Genomic DNA, 20,166 nt, shown 5'->3' on the forward strand with positions numbered 1-20,166 from the left:
AAAGTTGAAGTGTTAATTTGAGATCTTTCTAACTTCTTTTTTTTTGAGACGGAGTCTGGCTCTGCCGCCCAGGCTGGAGTGCAGTGGCCCGGTCTCAGCTCACTGCAAGCTCCGCCTCCCGGGTTTACGCCATTCTTCTGCCTCAGCCTCCCGAGTAGCTGGGACTACAGGCGCCCACCACCTCGCCCGGCTAGTTTTTTGTATTTTTTTAGTAGAGACGGGGTTTCACCGTGTTAGCCAGGATGGTTTTGATCTCCTGACCTCGTGATCCGCCCGTCTCGGCCTCCCAAAGTGCTGGGATTACAGGCTTGAGCCACCGCGCCCGGCCAATGCCTGTCACTTCTAACTACAATGCCTATAACCCCAGGGGATGCCAGTGATAACCCTGAAGACAGCTGAGCACTGGACGGAAGCAAACACTTCTGAGTGATCAAAATCAGTGTTGGGGGCGCGGTAGCTCACGCCTGTAATCCCAGCACTTTGGGAGGCCGAGGTGGGTGGATCACAAGGTCAGGAGATTGAGACCATCCTGGCTAACACAGTGAAACCCCGTCTCTACTAAAAATACAAAAAAAAAAAAATTAACCGGGCGTGGTGGTGGGCACCTGTAGTCCCAGCTACTCAGGAGGCTGAGGCAGGAGAATGGCATGAACCCGAAAGGCAGAACTTGCAGTGAGCCAAGATTGCAGCACTGCCCTACAGCCTGGGCCACAGAGCGAGACTCCGTCTCAAAAAAAAAAAAAAAAAAAAAATTTAAAAAACAAAAATCAGTGTTGGGAAGTAGATAAAGTCAGAGATGCTCATGCATCTTACACTTGAGAGTGGTTCCTGTGCTCTCCCTCAGAATCTATCTACTCTTCTCTTTTAATTTTAATTTTTACATTGACAAATAATAACTGTACATGCAGTTTCAACAGATTTGCTTTCCTGGTTTCTCTGCATTCAGACACAGCAGGTTCTGGATAGATATATTATAGTAACACTGAGAGCTGTGAGAAATTAACAGCTTTAGCCCAAAAACAAGACATAGAAAACTATAATAGAGACAAAAGATTCAAACCATAGCACTCAAGGAAGCACAAGTTTACATGATTCCTGAGGACGTCAGTGTACAGTGAGCACAATAATTGATTCTCGTTTGACCGTGAATCATCAAGAAGACCTCGAATGTCATTCAGTCTGTTTTGTTTAAAAATATGGGGAAGTGGGTTGTGCATTTTAGAAAGATTATCTTCAGGAACTAATATAATTGGCATTTATATTTTAAAAATGTATCTTGAAATGAGAAAATTAAGATATAATTCACATACACCATACAATTCATCCATTTAGAGGATGCAATTCTATGGTTTTTAGTGTATTCATAGAGTTGTACAACTATCACAATTAACTTTAGAGTATTTTATCCCCTCCCAGAAAATTATTAGCAGTCACTCCTCTGTTTCCCTCACAATCCCTAACCCTAGGCAACTAATCTATTTTCTGTCGCTAGAGTTTTGCTTATTCTGGACATTTCAAATGAGTAAAGTCGTATCATACGTGATTTTTTCTGATTGACAGCTTTCACTTAGCGTAGTGTTTTCAGGATTCATCCGTGTTGTAGTATGTATCAGTATTTTGTCCCTTTTTGTTGCCAGATAATATTTTATGGGGTGGATTTATCACATTATTTATCCATGTTCATCCCTTGATGAACATTTGGGTTGTTTCTACCTTTTGGCTATTGTGAATAATGCACCTATAAACAGTCATGTAAGGTTTTTGTGTGGACATGAGTTTTCATTTCTCTTGGGTATATATACCTAGTACTAGAATTGCTAGATCATATAGTAATCTTTGTTAAACCTCTTGCAGAACTGCCAGTTTTCTGAAGTGACTGTACTATTTAGCATTTCCACTAGTGGTGTGTGAGGAGTCCCGTTTCTCCACATCTTCATAATACTTGTTGTTTTCAATTTTTCAAAACTTATAATCTTAGTGGGTTTTAAGTCGTATCTCATTGTGGTTTTGATGTGCTTTTCCCTAATAGCCAGTGATGTTGAGCATCTTTTCATTTGCCTGCTGTGGGCCAGAGCTCTTATATCCTCCAACACTTATATCTTATTATTTTAAACCTTGTATAAGTTTTAGTCTCATATCTAGTGAAATTACAAGTTTCTTTGATGGCCAGGGAATGTCAGACTTGACTTTGTGATAGTTACTATGCTTAGGAGGGTGCCGTACATAGAGCTACCATTAGTGAATATTAAAGGATTGTTTTAATTAAGTCATGTCTGATTTTAGGACAATGTGGATTTCACTCACAGCAGAGTTTTCACTCCTTCCCAGACTGTTCTCAATTAATGACCAGTTTTTGTGGACTAGAATGTAACTGCCAAGGGGGCTGGCTCATTGCTGCATCCTGACTCTGTTTAGCAGAGTGCCTCACACTGTCTAGGAACAAAATAAATATCTGTTCAATCGATGAATGAATAAGCCCAAACGATTTTCCCTCAGTATCCATTGTGTTGGTTCCAGGACCCCCATGGGTATCAAAATCCTTAGATGCCCAACTCCCTTGTATAAAATGGCGTAGTATTTGCATGTAATCTATGCATATCATCCCATATACTTTAAATCATCTCTAGATGATTTAATACCTACTACAATGCCTACATGTCACTTTATTCACATGGATTCTTTATAGCACCAGCACGTGGCAAATTTAAGTTTTGCTTTTTGGAACTTCGTGGAATTTTTTTTCAAATATTTTCAGTCTGCAGTTGATTGAATCCGTGATTGGAGCCATAGATATGAAGGAGTGACTGTAGTTGGTCTCAGATTATTTAAAGTAGGTGTTTTTGTCAGCTTGCGTTGCCATGTGAGCAGCTGGCATACCTTTCCTCAGTCCTCTGCCCCCCAGCTCAACTTCAAAGATTTGCCAGACTTTCACAGTTAAGAAATAAATTGAACAATGCCCATTTCTGGTAGACCTGTTGTTCCACCTGGTTGTGCCACCCAGCAATGCTGTTCTCCCTGAAGCCTCTTTAATTAACCACACTCTGGTATTAAATTGTCAGTAGTATCCCTAGAGTATGCAATCACGCTCTGGTGGCTTGTCAAGACAGAAAGCTAAACCTCTTGGTGGTTTAAATGGGGATTTGTTTAAGCAGGTAATGAGATTACCATCTTGAGCCTTAGTGCTGGGCATTAGGAGGTTGAAGGAGCCATTCCTGGGTGGATGCTGTGCTCAGCTCTGGTTGCTGAAATGATCACATTGGAGACAGCCACACAGACGCCTGGTGGTCATGTCCCTTCGCACACCTGCATGGTCAAAACCATGGAGTCTTCTTTTTTGTCCAGGGACTACTTCTGATGAAGAAAGTGGCATAATTAAAGCTGAGGACCACACAGAAAGTTGATACTTATCTTCTGTTGCCTCTAGATTGGGCAGAACTGGCAGCTTCTTGGTGAGAAATAGGGGTGATGACTGTAGCTGTCTGTAAGTGTATTTTCCTCCCACTTCCTCTGGACAGCATGAGAATGTAACTTTGGAATGGGAAACAAATTTCATCTGCCTGCCATTTCCTCTCCTTAACACCTGAAGCAGAAATACACAGCTTGACTGTAGGCATGAAGGGGAAAAGATGAGCTCACTGGTCCCTAGAGTGACACTCATCTTTCTCTCTGATTTTCCTGTGAGGATGGCATGGAGAGTTTTCAGGACCTTGGGAAAGAAACCACTCTCACTGAGCTACTCAGGGACTTAAGGAAGAGACTGAAGGAAAACAAATTTTTATTAACCTCATGGACTTGACATTTTTTGGGTCTCCTTATCTCTAGCTTCATCTTATTCTTGCTTCCTCCTGGCCCAGATCCAAGCTAAGAATACACTTCATGGTGCTATCAGAATGACATGGCTTCCTTTGCCCCTGCAAGAGTTTTTTTTTTTCTTCTCAACCTAAAAAATAAAATAAAAGCAACATAGCTTTCATGTTGGTGTTTCTATTTGTTGTTCTAATTTCACATGGTTGTCTGTGTCAAGGTCAGCCACGTGGGTTGCAAATCAAAGAATGTCTGTCTGCGTGACCTAAATATGTGAGTACTGTTGCCAGAGCTAACCTCTTGATGGAGGAGTGCATGCTTACTTTTAAGATGGCAGTCGGGGGGAGAGAGGAGCCCATCTAGGGAATTTAATTATATGTGGAATGTTTCTAAACCACAGCCATGGGGTTTAGTCATGGCTGGATAATACCTAGTACTTCAAAAACTGTATTTAAAATTTGAAAATCACCTATGGCACTCATGCTATAAATTGCCAATAAGTAATTCCATTAACAAGCAATTAGATGTGTCTGGGAATGGGAACACCTGCCAGTTGGTGGCTGTGCATTGCCCTCAGCTGTCTGCCTCAGAGTTCTGCCCTCAGTTTCAAGCAAGAGCTACTCCTTCAAACTACAGTTTCTCACTTTTTAAACGTAGTCCAAGCTGGGCATGGTGGCTCACGCCTGTAATTCCAGCACTTTGGGAGGCTGAGGAGGAGAAGCACTTGAGCCCAGGAGTTCAAGGCCTGCCTGGGCAACATGGCTAACCCCTGTCTCTACCAAAAAAATGTAAAAATTAGCTGGAAGTGGTAGTGCACACCTATAGTCCTAGCTACTCAGGACACTGAGGTGGGAGGAACAGTTGAGCCTGGGAAGTAGAGGCTGCAGTGAGCTGTGATAACACCACTACACTGCAGCCTGGGCAACAGAGTGAGGCCCCATCCCAAAAAAACAAAGAAATGTAGTCCAGCTACTTACAGTATTCATTTTGATTCAACTGGAATAGTAGTTCTGAACTTGACGAGTGAGAATTACAGGGACCCCTTGTTGAAAGCATTTTGTGGGACGTGACTCCTATCCCACTGAATCAGAATCTCTAGGTGATGTCCTGGGAGTCTGTATTTTTAACAAGTGCCTTAGGTGATTTTTTATGATTAGGCAAATTTGAGAAACCATGTGGTTAAATGTGGCCAGTCATTTAAAAAAATAAATATAACTAAAACTTTGACTTTATAATTTAGTTGCACTAAATAGTAAAATTAAAGTTGCTTTATGGAAATGTGATTGTAAACAAGTCACAGAGACCAGGTTCAAACTGCAAGTGCAAAATGGATGGTGGTATGGTATCATGCCAGTTTTAACCTGAAGATGGGTGTGGAGCAAAATGTAGAGGATGCCTTTTATGGGCCTAGGTACTTTTGCCTTCATGGGTCCCCTTCCTCCATAAATAATAAATAAAAATTATATCTTATTATTGTTGGCATAAAGATGAATGTATTAATATTATATAGTAAATTATATTTTCCTTACCCTAAAAGTTCATATATTTTCTTCTGATTTTAAAATAAATTAAACTATTTCATGGGTGCCTAAAAGTATGGCAGGTCCTAGCCACTATGCCTCTTGAGCCTAATAGATGAGTTAACCCTGAGCAGCAGCGGTGATGAAATTCAGACCTAAGTCTCTGTGTGACTCCAATAATAATACTTCTACATGCCTCGGAAGTTCTGGAAGGAATTCTTGCTGTTCTCCTTTTCCCTCTCAAATACTAGAATATGATGAGCCCATGTCTGGGTGAGAGGAGAAAGCTGATAGGAATCTGGGGCTGTGCCAGTTGAATAAAGATGATTGTCACACGAGGTTGTGACTGTACACTTTCCCACAGCGATTCCATCCCACAAACATATGTGTGTCCTCTTCAGTGTAAGTTTAACATACAATTTTTGCTGAGTTTAACATGCAGTGGGTGAATCAGCCTCTTCCCACCCTGAGGGAACCCTCATGGTATTGAGCGTCTAACAGGCTGAACAACTTTGCTCTTGGGAGTTGGGCTTACCCCTGCCACTCTTGATGACTTGTGTTCAGTGGATTTTGATAATTGGTTTGATATGGGCAGGCTGTTGCATGAGAAGAGAAGGAACTATTGTTGAGTTAGGGAATGAAGGCATACTATTTTCTATGGGCAGGACCACAGATCTGCTATCTGTTCACTGAAGCAAAGTTAAAACAATTTCGTTTTCTTTTGCATCATTACAGAGAAGTTTTAAGAATTTAAAATAGCTCTGATTATGAAGTTCAAGTGTGTTGATTATTATTAAAAAAAATAAAAAAATAAAAAAAGGCCCAGCACAGTGGCTCACACCTGTAATCCCAGCACTTTGGGAGGCCAAGGCGGGAGAATCACGAGGTCAGGAGATCGAGACCATCTTGGTTAACACAGTGAAACCTCGTCTCTACTAAAAAAAAAAAAAAAAAAAAAAAAGAGCCAGGCATGGTGGCGGGCGCCTGTAGTCCCAGCTACTCAGGAGGCTGAGGCAGGAGAGTGGTGTGAACCCAGGAGGCGGAGCTTGCAGTGAGCCGAGATCGCACCACTGCACTCCAGCCTAGGCGACAGAGCAAGACTCCGTCTCAAAAAAAAAAAAAAAAAAAAAGGTGGCAGAAGAGCCAGAGGAAGAAAAAAAATCACTCCAATCCATGATCCAGCTATTAATATTTTGGTCTAAAGTTTCTAGTCTTTTTGTGTGTGTGTGTCCAAATCGCCATTTAATTTTTAAACAAAATTATAACCACATGAAATGTACCATTTAGTCCCGGCCCTTTTCACCTAATGATAGATAATGAACATTTGTCTCACATCATTAAATGATGTCCTACAAAGTGATTTTAATGGTGGTGTGCTATCCTTTGTGTTAATGAATAATTATTTGTTTAATCAGCCCTCTGTTTTTGGACAATAAATTAGTTTTCTTATTATAAACACAACTTCAATATTTTCAGTATTTTTTAAAGCTAAATTTTTGGATGCACACGTAATTTCTTTTAGGGTAAAATAGAACCAACTTACAAAAGGGTATAGGAATCTGGAGCTTTTTAATATATATTTCCAAATAAACCCATAGAAAGATTATACCAGTTTATATTCCCAGTGGTAGTATATGAGCTTGTACTCTTGCCAACACTGGGTAATTACCTTATAACTAAAATTCAAACTAAGGAAATCTGGTATGCATTAATTTGAAAGAACCCATGACTCAAATTTCTTTTCATAGAGTATTTAATGTTCAACAGATTGCTCTGTGTGCGATAATTATGGGTTTCTTTACAGTATTAGGGAAACACTTTTATTAAATTTTATATTCACTAGTTTCTTCAAGGTCCTTAAATAGTTATTAGGTTTTCAACTGTGTTTCATGCTATTAAAAGTATGGTTTTGGAGGTCTTTGCATATGTATATTTAGGATGAAAGAATGTGAGAACTAGACAGGACTTTAGTGGTAGGTTAATCGACCTCCATTTAAAGACTAGTAAATGGGCCAGATGGAGTGGCTCATGCCTGTAATCCCAGCACTTTGGGAGGCCAAGGCAAGTGGATCACTTGAGGTCAGGAGTTCAAGACCAGTCTGGCCAACATGGCAAAATCCCATCTCTCCTAAAACTACAAAAATTAGCAAGGTGTGGTGACACACCCTTCTAATCCCAGCTACTCAGGAGGCTGAGACAGGAGAATTGCTTGAACACAGGAGGTTGAGGTTGCAGTGAGCCAAGATCTTGCCATTGCATTCCAGCCTGGGCAGCAGAGTGAGACTCTATCCCCCCAAAAGTAAAAATAAAGACTAGTAAATGGCTCAAGTAAGAAACTTGCCCACACAAATTCTGACTCTTGGAATATTCTTGGTTGTAAGCAACAGACACCTCACCTCAGACCAACCTACCAAAATGGGGATTTATGGGTTCATGAAACTGAAAATGGGCTTAGATACCTATTGTGACTAACCTTGGACAATTCCTTGATCTTTCTAAGTCTCAGTTTTCTTATTTGTAAACAGGATGTTGGACCCAACCTAAGGTTCCTTCCACCTCTTAACATTAAATGTTTCTGTGAATATATTATCAAATAATTTTGTTATACTGTCAACCAAATTTGTACGTAGTGAAAGGAAGGTTAGTCCTCAGAGATAGGAAATTTTTAAAGACATAATTTATTACACAATTAGATTTAACAAGGATTTTTATTTATTTATTTATTTATTTTTTGAGACAGAGTTTGTACTCTTATTGCCCAGGCTGGAGTGCAGTAGCATCATCTCGGCTCACTGCAGCCTCTGCCTCCTGGGTTCAAGCAATTCTTCTGCCTCAGCCTCCTGAGTAGCTAGGATTACAGGCATGTGCCACCACACCAGGCTAATTTTGTATTTTTAGTAGAGACAGGGTTTCTCAACGTTGGTCAGGTTGGTCTCAAACTCCCAACCTCAGACGATCTGCCCATCTCGGCCTCCCAAAGTGCTGGGATTACAGGCGTGAGCCTCTGCACCCGGCCTTAAGGAATTTTTTTAAACTTGTGGACATCCTTAGGCAACTTGAACATAATTAATATTCATTTGGTGTAAAATATCTTTGGAGTGTATTGGGGGAACCAGACCCAATATTTCAACATAGGTTCTTTTCTATTTTCCCTAAGTGTTGGCTGGTCTGAGAAATAAAGAGTACAAAGAAAGAAATTTTACAGCTGGGCCTCCGGCAGTGACATCACGTATTGGCAGGTTTTGTGATGCCCCCTGAGCAGCAAAACCAGCAAGTTTTTATTAGGGATTTCAAAAAGGGAGGGGGTACAAACAGGGAGCAAGTCACAAAGATCACATGCTTGAAAGGGCAATAAAAGATCAAAAGGGCAGAGAGGCAGAGCAAGATCACAGGGCCAGGGTGAAATTAGAATTACTGATGAGGTTCCATGTCCTGCTGGGCACGCATTGTCATTGATAAATATCTTAACAGGAAACAGGGTTCGAGAGCAGATAACCGGTCTGACTAGAATTCACCAGGCTGGAATTTCCTAATCTTGCTGCAGGAGACCAGGGCATATTTCATCTCTTATCTTCAACCACATAAGGCAGACACTCCCAGAGTGGCCATTTTAGAGACCACCCCCTGGGAATGCATTCCTTTCCCAGGGTTATTCCTTGCTGGGAAAAGAATTCAGCAGTATTTCTCCTATTCGCTTTCTGCGGGAAGAGAAATATGACTCTGTTCTGCCCAGCCCCTCAGGCAGTCACACCTTATGGTTATTTCCCTTGTTCCCTGAAAATCGCTGTTATCCTGTTCCTTTTTAGGATGCCTAGATTTCATATTGTTCAAACACACATGTTTTACAAACAATTTGTGCAGTTAATGCCATCATCACAGGGTCCTGAGGCGACATACATCCTCAGCTTACAAAGATGGCAGGATTAAGAGATTAAAGTAAAGACACATAGGAAATTATAAGAGTATTGATTGGGGAAGTGATAAATGTCCATGAAATCTTCACAGTTTATATTCAGAGATTGCAGTAAAGACAGGCATAAGAAATTATAAAAGTATTAATTTGGGGAACTAATAAATGTCCACGAAATCTTTACAATTTATGTTCTTCTGCCACGGCTTCAGCCGGTATCTCCATTTGGGGTCCCTGACTTCCCGCAACAGAAGTGCTTTAAAGCTTTTTTTCTGTTGATCACATGATCCTTAAACATCTTTCCCCCCTGTTGGTTTGCTTAACAAATCTTTACAAATATAGGAAAAAGAAATTTCAGTCCTGCTGCCCCCTATTCACAGGAATCACACATAACTCCAACTTGGTAGAACCTTGAGAGAATTGTTACTCTCCATGGCAACAACTGACTGCTGAGTCAAATCCATGCCCACAGAAGCTCATCTTGAGCGCTTGGGTGCCTGATTTACATTCAGGAAGACATTGGCATTAGGGAATCTCATGAGGAACACTTGTCCCTCACCAGGAACACTTCTTAAAGCTCTGCAGCTGGTTTTAGAGAGACTGAGATTTTACATTTAGTTTATACTGTGAAACCAAGAGGAGGTTGATTTTCTCATGCCACGCTCCCTTAGCTTTTTAAAATTTTTTTCTCGATTGATAGGAAATCTTTTTGGGGTTTTTTTCACCTCATGGCTTTGCTCATTTAGGCTATTTGGAGTTTACTGTACCCTTGATAGCTACTGCAGGAAGCATAAATGACCCCCAGAGACTATTCTAGAATTCTGAAAAAGTCTTCAAGAAATAGGCATTGTTTAAAACATCAACTACCAATAAAGTTTTAAAATGTTTTTGCCACAATATTTGAAATGCAGATTTATTTCAGTTTTAACTGCTACCAGATTGACAATCTTGGTTTGTATTTTAAGAAATTTTTAGACAGAAATAAATATAGCAGGACCTATATACCTTTCTATCACTCAGCTACCACATGTTTGTCTGTGATCGTGACAGTTCCTATATCTAGTTCTGCCAGAGAGGAAATTTTTCCAGCTTTAAAAACAGCAAAAGATTTTGATTTAGGGGTATATTAGTCAGTATAGGCAAGGTTATTCTGCAGTAACAAATAACCTTCAAATCTCTGTGGCTTAAAACAACAAAAGTTTATTTCTTACAGCACAAGTTCATTGAGAGGTGGCTGACTCATCTTTGTTTTGAGACCCAGATAATAGAATCATTGTCTTAAATTTTGCTGGTTATGGTAACAGAAAGAATCTGGAAGGGTCTCACACTACCCAGAAGTATTCTTGCCTGAAAGTGATGTACACCATTTCCATTCACAACTTACCAGCTAGGTTAGGAACATTGCCCAGCTCAAGTATAAAATGGCCAAGAGTTGCATTCTGACCCCATGGACCTGGAAGGAAGAGACCAGAAATATTTGGCCAGTTGTACTAGTGATACAGGTTGCTCTTCTGGTTACCAGATATTTGTCTCACTCGCACTCTTACAGGCAAAATACATTCATTCATTCCCCAAAAGAGACTGACCCAAAGTCTCACCCAGCACAGTATCTGGATGATGCCTAATTTAGGCTCTTACTCAGGGGATGATATAAAGTCATTTCTACATCAACTCTGGATGTGGTTCCTCTTGATCTAGAGACTTCTGAATTAAAAGTGGCAAGTTATCTGCTCTTCCCCCCCCCCCCCCCCCACATTGTATATTAGTATATAATGGTAAAACAAAGATTGGAAAATTAATCTATACTCCCATTCAGAAAGGGGGTGAATGGGAGATACCCAGCAGTCACTGGCGCTCAGTCATTCTAAAATGCTGAAGCAATTCTGAAATCCCTCTGGGCCCCCTGCCTTGTAGGTGAAGGGTCCTTTAGGGTCCTGATTCTTCTCCCTGGAAGAGCCTTCCCAGTCCATTGTTGTCTTCAGCCCTTGGCTCCACCCCTTGAGAGGTATCTTTTATTTCCCAGTAGACTCTTCGATTGCATCTAAAGTGAACACTGAAGAATATGCCTGTGTTAGAGACTGAGCAGCCTTCTCGACTGCTTCCTGGCTTTAGAGAGTTGAGGGCTCCAGAGGTTTTTTAGGTCTTGAACAGTTTTCCCAGCTGTTTTAGGTGTGAGATTGCAGTTTCTTTGGCAGTACAATTATTTTTCAAAAGAAAATTGGTTTCTCATCTATTTTATTCCAATTTGTTTCCATATGCCAAGAGTTAAGCCCTCAATTCCTTCTAAGCATACTTGTATTTGCTTATTCCTTTGTGTTTTTGCTTCCATGCCTTTATTTGTTGATAATGGCTTTGTTGAGAGAGCTACAAGTTTAGCATGTTTTCCCTTAAGCTATTCTAATTGAAAGAATTAACCAGGAAGCCACAATGTCAACTATATCTTTATTGGAGACATCTTAACCCTTTCAGAGTGTTAACAGTGGGGGTGGTAGCCATTCTATCTGTTGGGAGAGAGAAACGGCTGCTTTTTCCAGCCATACAAGTGCAACTTAATGGACTCTATTCCCTTTTCTTTCATCTATAAACCAGTCAATTACATGCTCATCTCTCTCTTTTTTCATTATACCTTTTAAAATGCAGTCAATAGTAATCAATACACGCTACTAACATTAGACTTTCAACGTCTTTCACTAGATCTGCTCATTCTTTAGGTCTATTATCTGCCTTCCAAGTTATCATACATGATCGTTTTACCAAATGCTGTGCCAGTCTCCAGAATCAATTTCTTCACTCCCTGCTGCTAAGCCACTACCACATTTTGTTGTAGTGGTTAAAGCAGCACTTAACTTTATCAGTTGGAACAGGCCAGGTTCTTTTGCAGTAACAAACATCTTTTGCAGTAACAAACAACATCCAAATCTCAATGGTTTAAAAGAACAAAGGTTTCTTTTGTGCTTATGCTCTATATTCATTGTAGATTAGCTGTGGCCTCACTTCAGGACCTAGGCTTACAGATCAGCCACTACCCGAAATGCTTCCCACCACCATAGCAGAGGGAAAGCTCTGGAAGGTCTCATGCCTATAATTAAATGCTCTGGCCTGGAAGTAACAATGTGTCTATCACCTTTGTCCACCACTAAAGTTTTCCTTCAACATTGTTTTTGAGTTCCTTTCCAGTAAGATACTTTTTTTTTTGAGATGGAGTCTCGCTGTGTCGCCCAGGTTGGAGTGCAGTAGAGTGATCTCGGCTCACTGCAACCTCCGACTCCTGGATTCAAGCAATTCTCCTGCCTCAGTCTCCCAAGTAGCTGAAACTGCAGGCACCCACCAGCATGCCCGGCCAATTTTTGTAGAGATAGGGTTTCACTATGTTTAGTAGAGATAGGGTTTCACTATGTTCGCAGGCTGGTCTCAAACTCCTGACTTCAAGATCCGCCTGCCTCAGCCTCCCAAAGTGCTGGGATTACAGGTGTGAACCACTGCGCCTGTCTTTTTTTATTTTTAGAGATGGGTTTTCGCTATGCTGCCCAGGCCAGAGTGCAGCGACTATTCCCAGGTATAGTCGTAGTACACTACAACCTTGAACTCGTGGGTTCAAGAGATTCTCCTGCCTCAGCTGCTTGAGAAGCTGGGACTACAGGCAAACAGCTCTAAAATGCCTTTTGAGGTGTATAAATATAATTGATTCTCATAACTATGTAGTATTCCATCATATAAATATGTCATTTTATTTACATATTGATGAACTTCTAGATTGTTACCATTTTTTATTATTACAAATCGCTGCAGTGAACATTTTGTGTGTGTCTCCTCATGCGCATGTACAGAATTTTCTCTAGGAATTAGTTCCTTTTATTTAAAATATGTTGATCAAAGATGGATGTACAGCCGTTTTTATCTGTAGCACTTGGTTTTGTGAACATCAGTTTCTGGCTTATACACACCTCACCACAGTGAAAACCATTTTGAATGAGTGGGTCAGTTTATTTGTTTGCAAAAGTCTTCCTGTGAAGTTTGAGCCTGGCTTCCTGCTGTACATTGTTGATGAATACTCTGGAAATATTTTAAAATGACATCTGGTTTAAGGAGCAATAAGGGGTGAATACAAACTTCCTGTATCTAAAAGCAACATCACTCCTCTTGGCAAACACAGAATAAGCTCTTATTAGTTGTTCATCTGAATTGATCAAAGCATCTGGGTATCCTAGATTAAAGAAAACGTGAGTCATGGATCATAGCTGCACTAAGATGTTCTTCCTTTCCCTTCTTTTCTGTCTCCATCCACAGCTTGTGCATGGGAAGCTTAGGTTTAGCAGATCTTGATATCAGGAAGATGAATAAAATTTTACATTTAATATAAGACAGTGTCCTGAAAAAGCAATAAATGTCACTAGAAGAGCATTAGATTTTTCATGAAGGTAAGAAATAAACAAAGGTAAAGAAAAGCCAATTTCTTTTGCCACTTAAACTAATACTGTAGTTCCTTTAAGAAGCTGAGGTGGGCAGATCACTTGAGTCCAGGAGTTCAAGACCAGCTTAGGCAACATGGTGAAACCCCGGAGATAAGATAATTCTTATCTCTCTTACCTTAATCCAAACTAATGATATAACATTTAGCTGAAATTTCAAAACTCTATACTTTTTCCAATTGTTTTGTTGAGTTGCTAAGAAAAACTTTGAAATGGCTTCAAAATGAGCAGGAGATGAAGCAGGAAGAAGGAACCAGGGTTCTGAATAACATAAAATGTTCAGGTGTCACCTACAGTGTTTTAAAAGTGAGACCTCTTTTCAGTTACCTGTATTTACCAACATCCAACCACATAAAAGGTTATGTGCGGGCTCTTCCTTCCAGAAGTCTGACAGCAGCTGAACCTGAGCCAATTCTGCATTTCTGGTACAGAACTAGTTTGTTTTCTGGGGTTTACACAGCTTGTTTGGTTCTTGTTATGCCGAAGTATCTCCTATTTTTCATTACTGCGTAATTCTTTCTTTTTTTTTCTTATCTGCATGTACTGAAAGCTCTAAGTATAGAATCCCTTTTCCTGGATCTCTAGCCACCACCTATACAACCTACTCATTCTGCCACTCCTATACATATTAACAACTGGGGGCCTTCTGTGCTTTTCTGCAGGCTCATATAATCATGAACATATTAGAGATTATGCTTCCTACCTTTCTTCTCTTCTCCCTTCCTTCCTTCTTCCTTCCTTCCTCCCTTCCTCTCCCTAAACCAAATAGACTTAAAAAGTTATTTACACTTGTAGGCATCTCTTGCTTTTCTTATTAACAGAAGATTGGGGAAATATTTCTAGCCTACTGGAATAGATTTCATTCTTTTTTTGAGGACTGGGGGAGGTCTCACTCTGTCACCCAGGCTGGAGTGCAGTGGTGCAATCTCGGCTCGCTGCAACCTCTGCCTCCCTGGATCATGTTATCTTCCCACCTCAGCCTCCCAAGTAGCCGGGACTACAGACGTGCACCACCACACCTGGCTGATTTTTGTATTTTGGTAGAGATGGGGTTTCGTCATGTTGCCCAGGCTGGTCTCAAACTCCTGAACTCAAGCAATCTGCCTGCCTCAGCCTCCCAAAGTGCTAGGATTACAGGTGTGAGCCAGTGCACTTGGCCTCACTCTCTTTTTAATAGCTGCCTAATATTCTACAGTTTGGAAGTCATACATTTTATTGAACAGTTTCCCTGTTAAAGGACACTCATCTTGTTTCCAATTTGCCTTGGTTTTGTTTTTGTTTTTTGATTTGAGCATGATAAAAGATGCTGCAGTGAACATTCTTATGCCTACCCTGGAATTCTTGTGTTTTTTTTATGGCCCAGGAAAGGGTTTTGCTGAGTTAAAAATGCATGTGTACTTTCAATTGTAATAGATGTTGTCAAAATATTTCCAAAATATTTCCCAGCAATGTTCCAAAATACCCTTCCCCCATCCTATCCATTGTAGGCATCTTCCCCACTCTGATGAGAATGGATTGCAACTGCAGCACTGGTAGCATAGCCCAGGCATTTGTTAACATGCCATAGTATATTTCCGGGGAGTTTAAAACTCCACCCAAAAAAACTGTGGTCAGACTCTATGATTTGGGTTACTTGCAATTTTTCTTTTGTATTTCTTAAGGAATTCATGGAAAGTTGACAGCAGGGAAGAAATTTGAGATCATTTTAATGCAACCCATTCCTTTTACAGATAAGGAAATTAAAATCCAAAGAGGTGGAAGGAGTTACAGTGAGCTACTTACTGTCTGCTGCTTCAGGGAAGCAGATGTTCGGAATCCCAATCTGGGGCTTTAACTGTTATAACATGCTGCTCCTACACTGTGACCCATGCTGGCAGTGAGTTTTAGCGAATAAACCAACAGACTTCATCTGTGAGCTGAATCAACAAATGGGGATGACCAGTTTCCAGTTTTTTCATCTCCTGCTAGGACAAGCGAGTTTCCCAGCCTACACTGGTTGTGGAATTTGCTTTGTAAACGTCTGCAAAGAAAACGAGACATTTGTTAACTTGGTCTTGTCAGTGAAATTTGTTGCTCTTAATCTTTTGAGGGCCTGGAATTTTATTTTTCTATAATGCTAGAGTTCCTGCTCAACAGGTGAGAAGCAGCTATCTTGGATCATAACCGAAATAACAATAGTGAGACAGAAGAAAGAAGATTTTGTTTCCAGAAATGGTTTCCTGCTAGGCAGTCCTCCCTCAGCCCTCCTGAATTGAAAACTAAGTATTAGTAGGGGTGCCTAGAAAAAAGACCTTCTGTAGGGCCCACTGATGTTTCTGGCAGTGTAGAGAATTTGACAAGGGTTTATATGGATGTTCTCTAGGGCTGAAATAAAAGAAACTGGGAAGAAAGCCATTTTTGCACCCTGAGTCTTTAAACTCAGTTTTAATATTAGTTTCAGATTTTGCCAATGGATTCTGTGAGGGAAATAAAAAGGAAGACGCCAACCTTTGGGTTCCCATTTGGGTTTGCTCTGTGTTCATTGCAGAGCATTTGACAGCATGGCATTAACTTTCCAGGCTGTCTCTAAATAAAGTCAGACTGTTTAGGTAGCTCACCTCTGCTCATGTCAGCTCTTAACAATAAAGAGCTTTTATAACAATAAAAATCATCATGATGGAGATTCATATTATCATAGATAAGCATCACAAGCATATTAAGTAGACTTTCACCTGGAGGCATGCCTTTGTATCTCAGACCTGGCCATGGTTCCTCTGGTTTACTAGTTTCCAAGTCTGCAGATTGGAACCACTGGGGAACTTTTAAAAGATGTCTGGATACCATGCCTGAGTTAAACAGAATATGTGCGAGAGGAGGCCAGAAATTGAATATTAAAAGCTTCGCAGCTGATTCTAAAAGGCAGCCAGGTTGAGAACTTCTGAGCAGGCTATTTGGAATAGACAGTATGTCTCTGTTTAATGCAGAAAGAAATCAGATATAATGCGAGTTGTTCTTTTTAGAATTTCGTGTCTGCGCATCATCTCTCATAGTCTACTTCCTCTCTCTTTCCCCATTCTATATATTGTATAGATTAAAACAGTGGAATCACATCTTCTAAAGTCAGTTCATAAAGCAAAAAAATGGAATCATTGAAATGCGCCCTAGGTTAGAGACTAATGTACCATCTCTTGCCACACCCAGCATGGTCAGTTTTTCCTCTAGGACTGAAGCAGATCAATTTTTTTGGTGAAGATTCTGACAAAAATAGTTAGCAATTGGGATCCAGGATGTATGCAAAATATATATATATCTACATTTAAATATTAGAATAACACTCAGCTTGGTGAGATACTTGAGCCCTAGGAAGCACACAGGAATTGAGACTGCCTTAGGGAACTGCAGAATCCTATTTCTCATCTCACTCAATTCTGAGTGGAGTGCAGTGGCGTGTGAGCAGAGCCATGGGCACTCTTTCAATTGTAAAATTTTCTCTATCTGTGACTCCTTCTAGGCACATGTAGTTGAATTTAAATAAATTGAATGTTAAATGCACATGTAGATATGACACCACTGCATTTGCTTATTTAATATTGAAAAACTGAGCACTTCTTTGCACGCATAGCTTTCATCAGCGCTCTTTCTTTCTGTCCTTTAGCATTCCCATGGTTTGGCATGGACATCGGTGGAACGCTGGTTAAATTGGTCTACTTCGAACCGAAGGATATTACAGCTGAAGAGGAGCAAGAGGAAGTAGAGAACCTGAAGAGCATCCGGAAGTATTTGACTTCTAATACTGCTTATGGGAAAACTGGGATCCGAGACGTCCACCTGGAACTGAAAAACCTGACCATGTGTGGACGCAAAGGGAACCTGCACTTCATCCGCTTTCCCAGCTGTGCTATGCACAGGTTCATTCAGATGGGCAGTGAGAAAAACTTCTCTAGCCTTCACACCACCCTGTGTGCCACGGGAGGCGGAGCTTTCAAGTTCGAAGAGGACTTCAGAATGGTAGGTTGGGTTTGTCTTTGTTAAAACAGCAAAACCTTTCACATGTCCATAATCATGGCCACTCATGCCTAAGAACCAGACTACTAGCCTTGGGACTCTGGACAAGCTTATGTCACCTCTCTGTGCCTCAGTTTTCTCACCTATACAAGAATAAAAACAACTCCTACCTCACAGGGTTCTTACATGTAGGATTAAATGGGGTAATATGTACCTGGCACTTAGTAAGTGCTCAATATAGTTATCATCATCATCATTTCTATTACAATTATTGCTGGGTAATATGCTAAAGACAAGATGCTAAAATCCCTTCTGAAGTATTTCAGTTAGAATTATCCACAGACTTTTACTATATAATCATGATGCCAATTTTATGCATATATAAACAGAGACCCACGGGAAGGCTTCTATGACTCCTATCAAAAATGATTACTTCTAGCTACGCATTTGCTCTCAAGTGCCTTTTTTCAGCATATGAATGCCATTCAGAAGTTTTGCTCACAAACAGAAGTGAAATCTGTAATATTATTTATCAGTGAATCCCTTCATTAATGAATACCATTTAGGGAGTATAATTTTATACAGTAAGGATAAGATAATGCTGTATCCTGACTGGTAGTACATACCAACTGTACGTTGCTTATTTAGATTTAACAAATGAAGCTAAATAGAAGATGTGGATAGATAACATGCAGTCCAATGTTTCTCTTTTTTTTAGCATTCCTTTAACATCTGCACATTCCAATGTCTTCATTTTCTACCGTCAATATAATAATCTCCATGCTGTGTAGTCTTTATTTTATAAAGTGAGAATAAAGTGAAACAGTAGATGTAGATATATCTTGGAAAGGAAGAGAAGAAAGCTAGATAAACAAAAGTGATTGAATATAGAAGAAGGAAGGGTTGGGAGATTTTAGGATTAGTGTTACTACAAAGTCGAACATATAGTGAGGTAAGTCATAAAACACATATTCTCAAAGCCTGTAGTACAAATTACTGCCATTTTGTGCCCAACTAATGTAATCCAGTCTTGCTATAAAGTCTGTCATTAATGAATCAGTGCACATTCATGATATTTAATAAAGCTGTAAATGCAAATTTTACTTACAAAAGTAACCCCATTTACCTCATTGATTATAGTAAGTTTCTGTAAGAGCAGACAACAGAGTCCTAGAATAGTATCCTAAGTAAGACGAATTATCTTCAGGTTTTGTTTTTTTCTTCTATGTCCCCTCCTATTACCCATCAGTAGAGTTTGACTTGCCACTTACTTAAATGACCCATCCGTTTCTCACCAAAGAGGCTCATGATCAAAGAGTTTTAAAACTGAGACATTTGAGATCCATGGGCTTGAGAACTAAGTTTCAGTCCATAATGGAACCTGAATTCCAGTCCTGTTTCTACATTTCATCAGCTAGGTGACTGGGCAAGCCCTGTCCCTCCTCTGGGCCTCATTTTGTCATCTGCAAAGAGGTGGGAGTAAGACTTCAGAACTGAAGGTGACCTCTGGAGGTGAGAAAGAAAGTATAGCATTCTTGTGCTACATAGATAAGAAACTAAAGCTGCCAGAGAGATCAAAAGCTTCTAGCAATGCCACTTAGGTAAGAGCTGGAACTTGGACTCAATTCTGATTCATAAGGAAATGCTGATCCACTCTCATTGCTCTGAGCTCCTTAGGTCCCTCAAAGACACCCTATCTGTCCATTTGCACTGGAGAGCCTGAAGTGAACCAGAGTGACCCAGAGGATTTATGCAACCTCTGTCAATGCCTCCATCTCTCCCCTGGGGTAATGTATACCCTGGGAGAAAGTTACTCAATATGTGTTGGCCACGAGCAGGTGTATTTCTCAAGGTTCTAAGCTGAGAAAAGTCACATCTCATTACGACCAAGATAAAGAAGCCTCTCCTCCTTTGGACAGGCTTTTGAAGCCGAATGAGGAGACCGGAGTAGGGAGCAAGTATGTAGCATTTGTTAAATAGCCTGGCCAGGTTGGGCATCCATCTGTGAAAGAAGAGTCTATGAACTGCCTTCTGTATCCAGGCTGAGTCTCAGCCAAAGTGAAGAAAGAATTGAAATAGATAGATCTTTTCCTATAGCTCGTTTGATATTATGTTAGTGATGTGCCTGAGTCTTTCCAAATTTTATGAGGATGAATAGGTGCTATCCTCCTTCCTGAGCATTCATTCACTCACTCAACAAATACTTTATCATGCACTTTCAATGCACCAAGTACTGTTATGAACAAAATAAAGCCCCTGCTCGCCATGATCTTGTATTCTAGTGGAGGAAGACAGTCAATAATCAAATTAAAAAGAGAATATAGAGCCGGGTGAAAGTGGGTCACGCCTGTAATCCCAGCACTTTGGAAGGTTGAGGCAGTTGGATTGAAACCAGCCTGGCCAACATGGCGTAACCCTGTCTCTACTAAAAATACAAAAATAAGCCAGGCGAGTTGGCACACGCCTGTAATCCCAGCTC

General features: G+C 40.4%; 1 protein-coding gene across 14 annotated transcripts in view; it reads left to right on the top strand.

Annotated features, from left to right (window-relative positions):
* PANK1 (pantothenate kinase 1) overlaps positions 1-20,166 on the top strand; it is a 157,514-nt gene that overhangs the window by 109,986 nt on the left and 27,362 nt on the right. For 13 of the 14 annotated variants that reach the window (XM_017896346.1, XM_017896337.1, XM_017896339.1 and 10 more), the window contains one exon: positions 17,338-17,690. In XM_017896346.1, the coding sequence (XP_017751835.1) occupies positions 17,338-17,690 (353 nt within the window). Of the gene's footprint in view, positions 1-13,564; positions 13,653-17,337; positions 17,691-20,166 lie in introns of those variants that run through there. The other variant, XM_017896349.1, reaches the window with a different exon arrangement.

This window comes from Rhinopithecus bieti, unplaced genomic scaffold, assembly GCF_001698545.2.
Source record: "Rhinopithecus bieti isolate Rb0 unplaced genomic scaffold, ASM169854v2 scaffold_26871, whole genome shotgun sequence".
Lineage (NCBI taxonomy): Eukaryota > Metazoa > Chordata > Mammalia > Primates > Cercopithecidae > Rhinopithecus > Rhinopithecus bieti.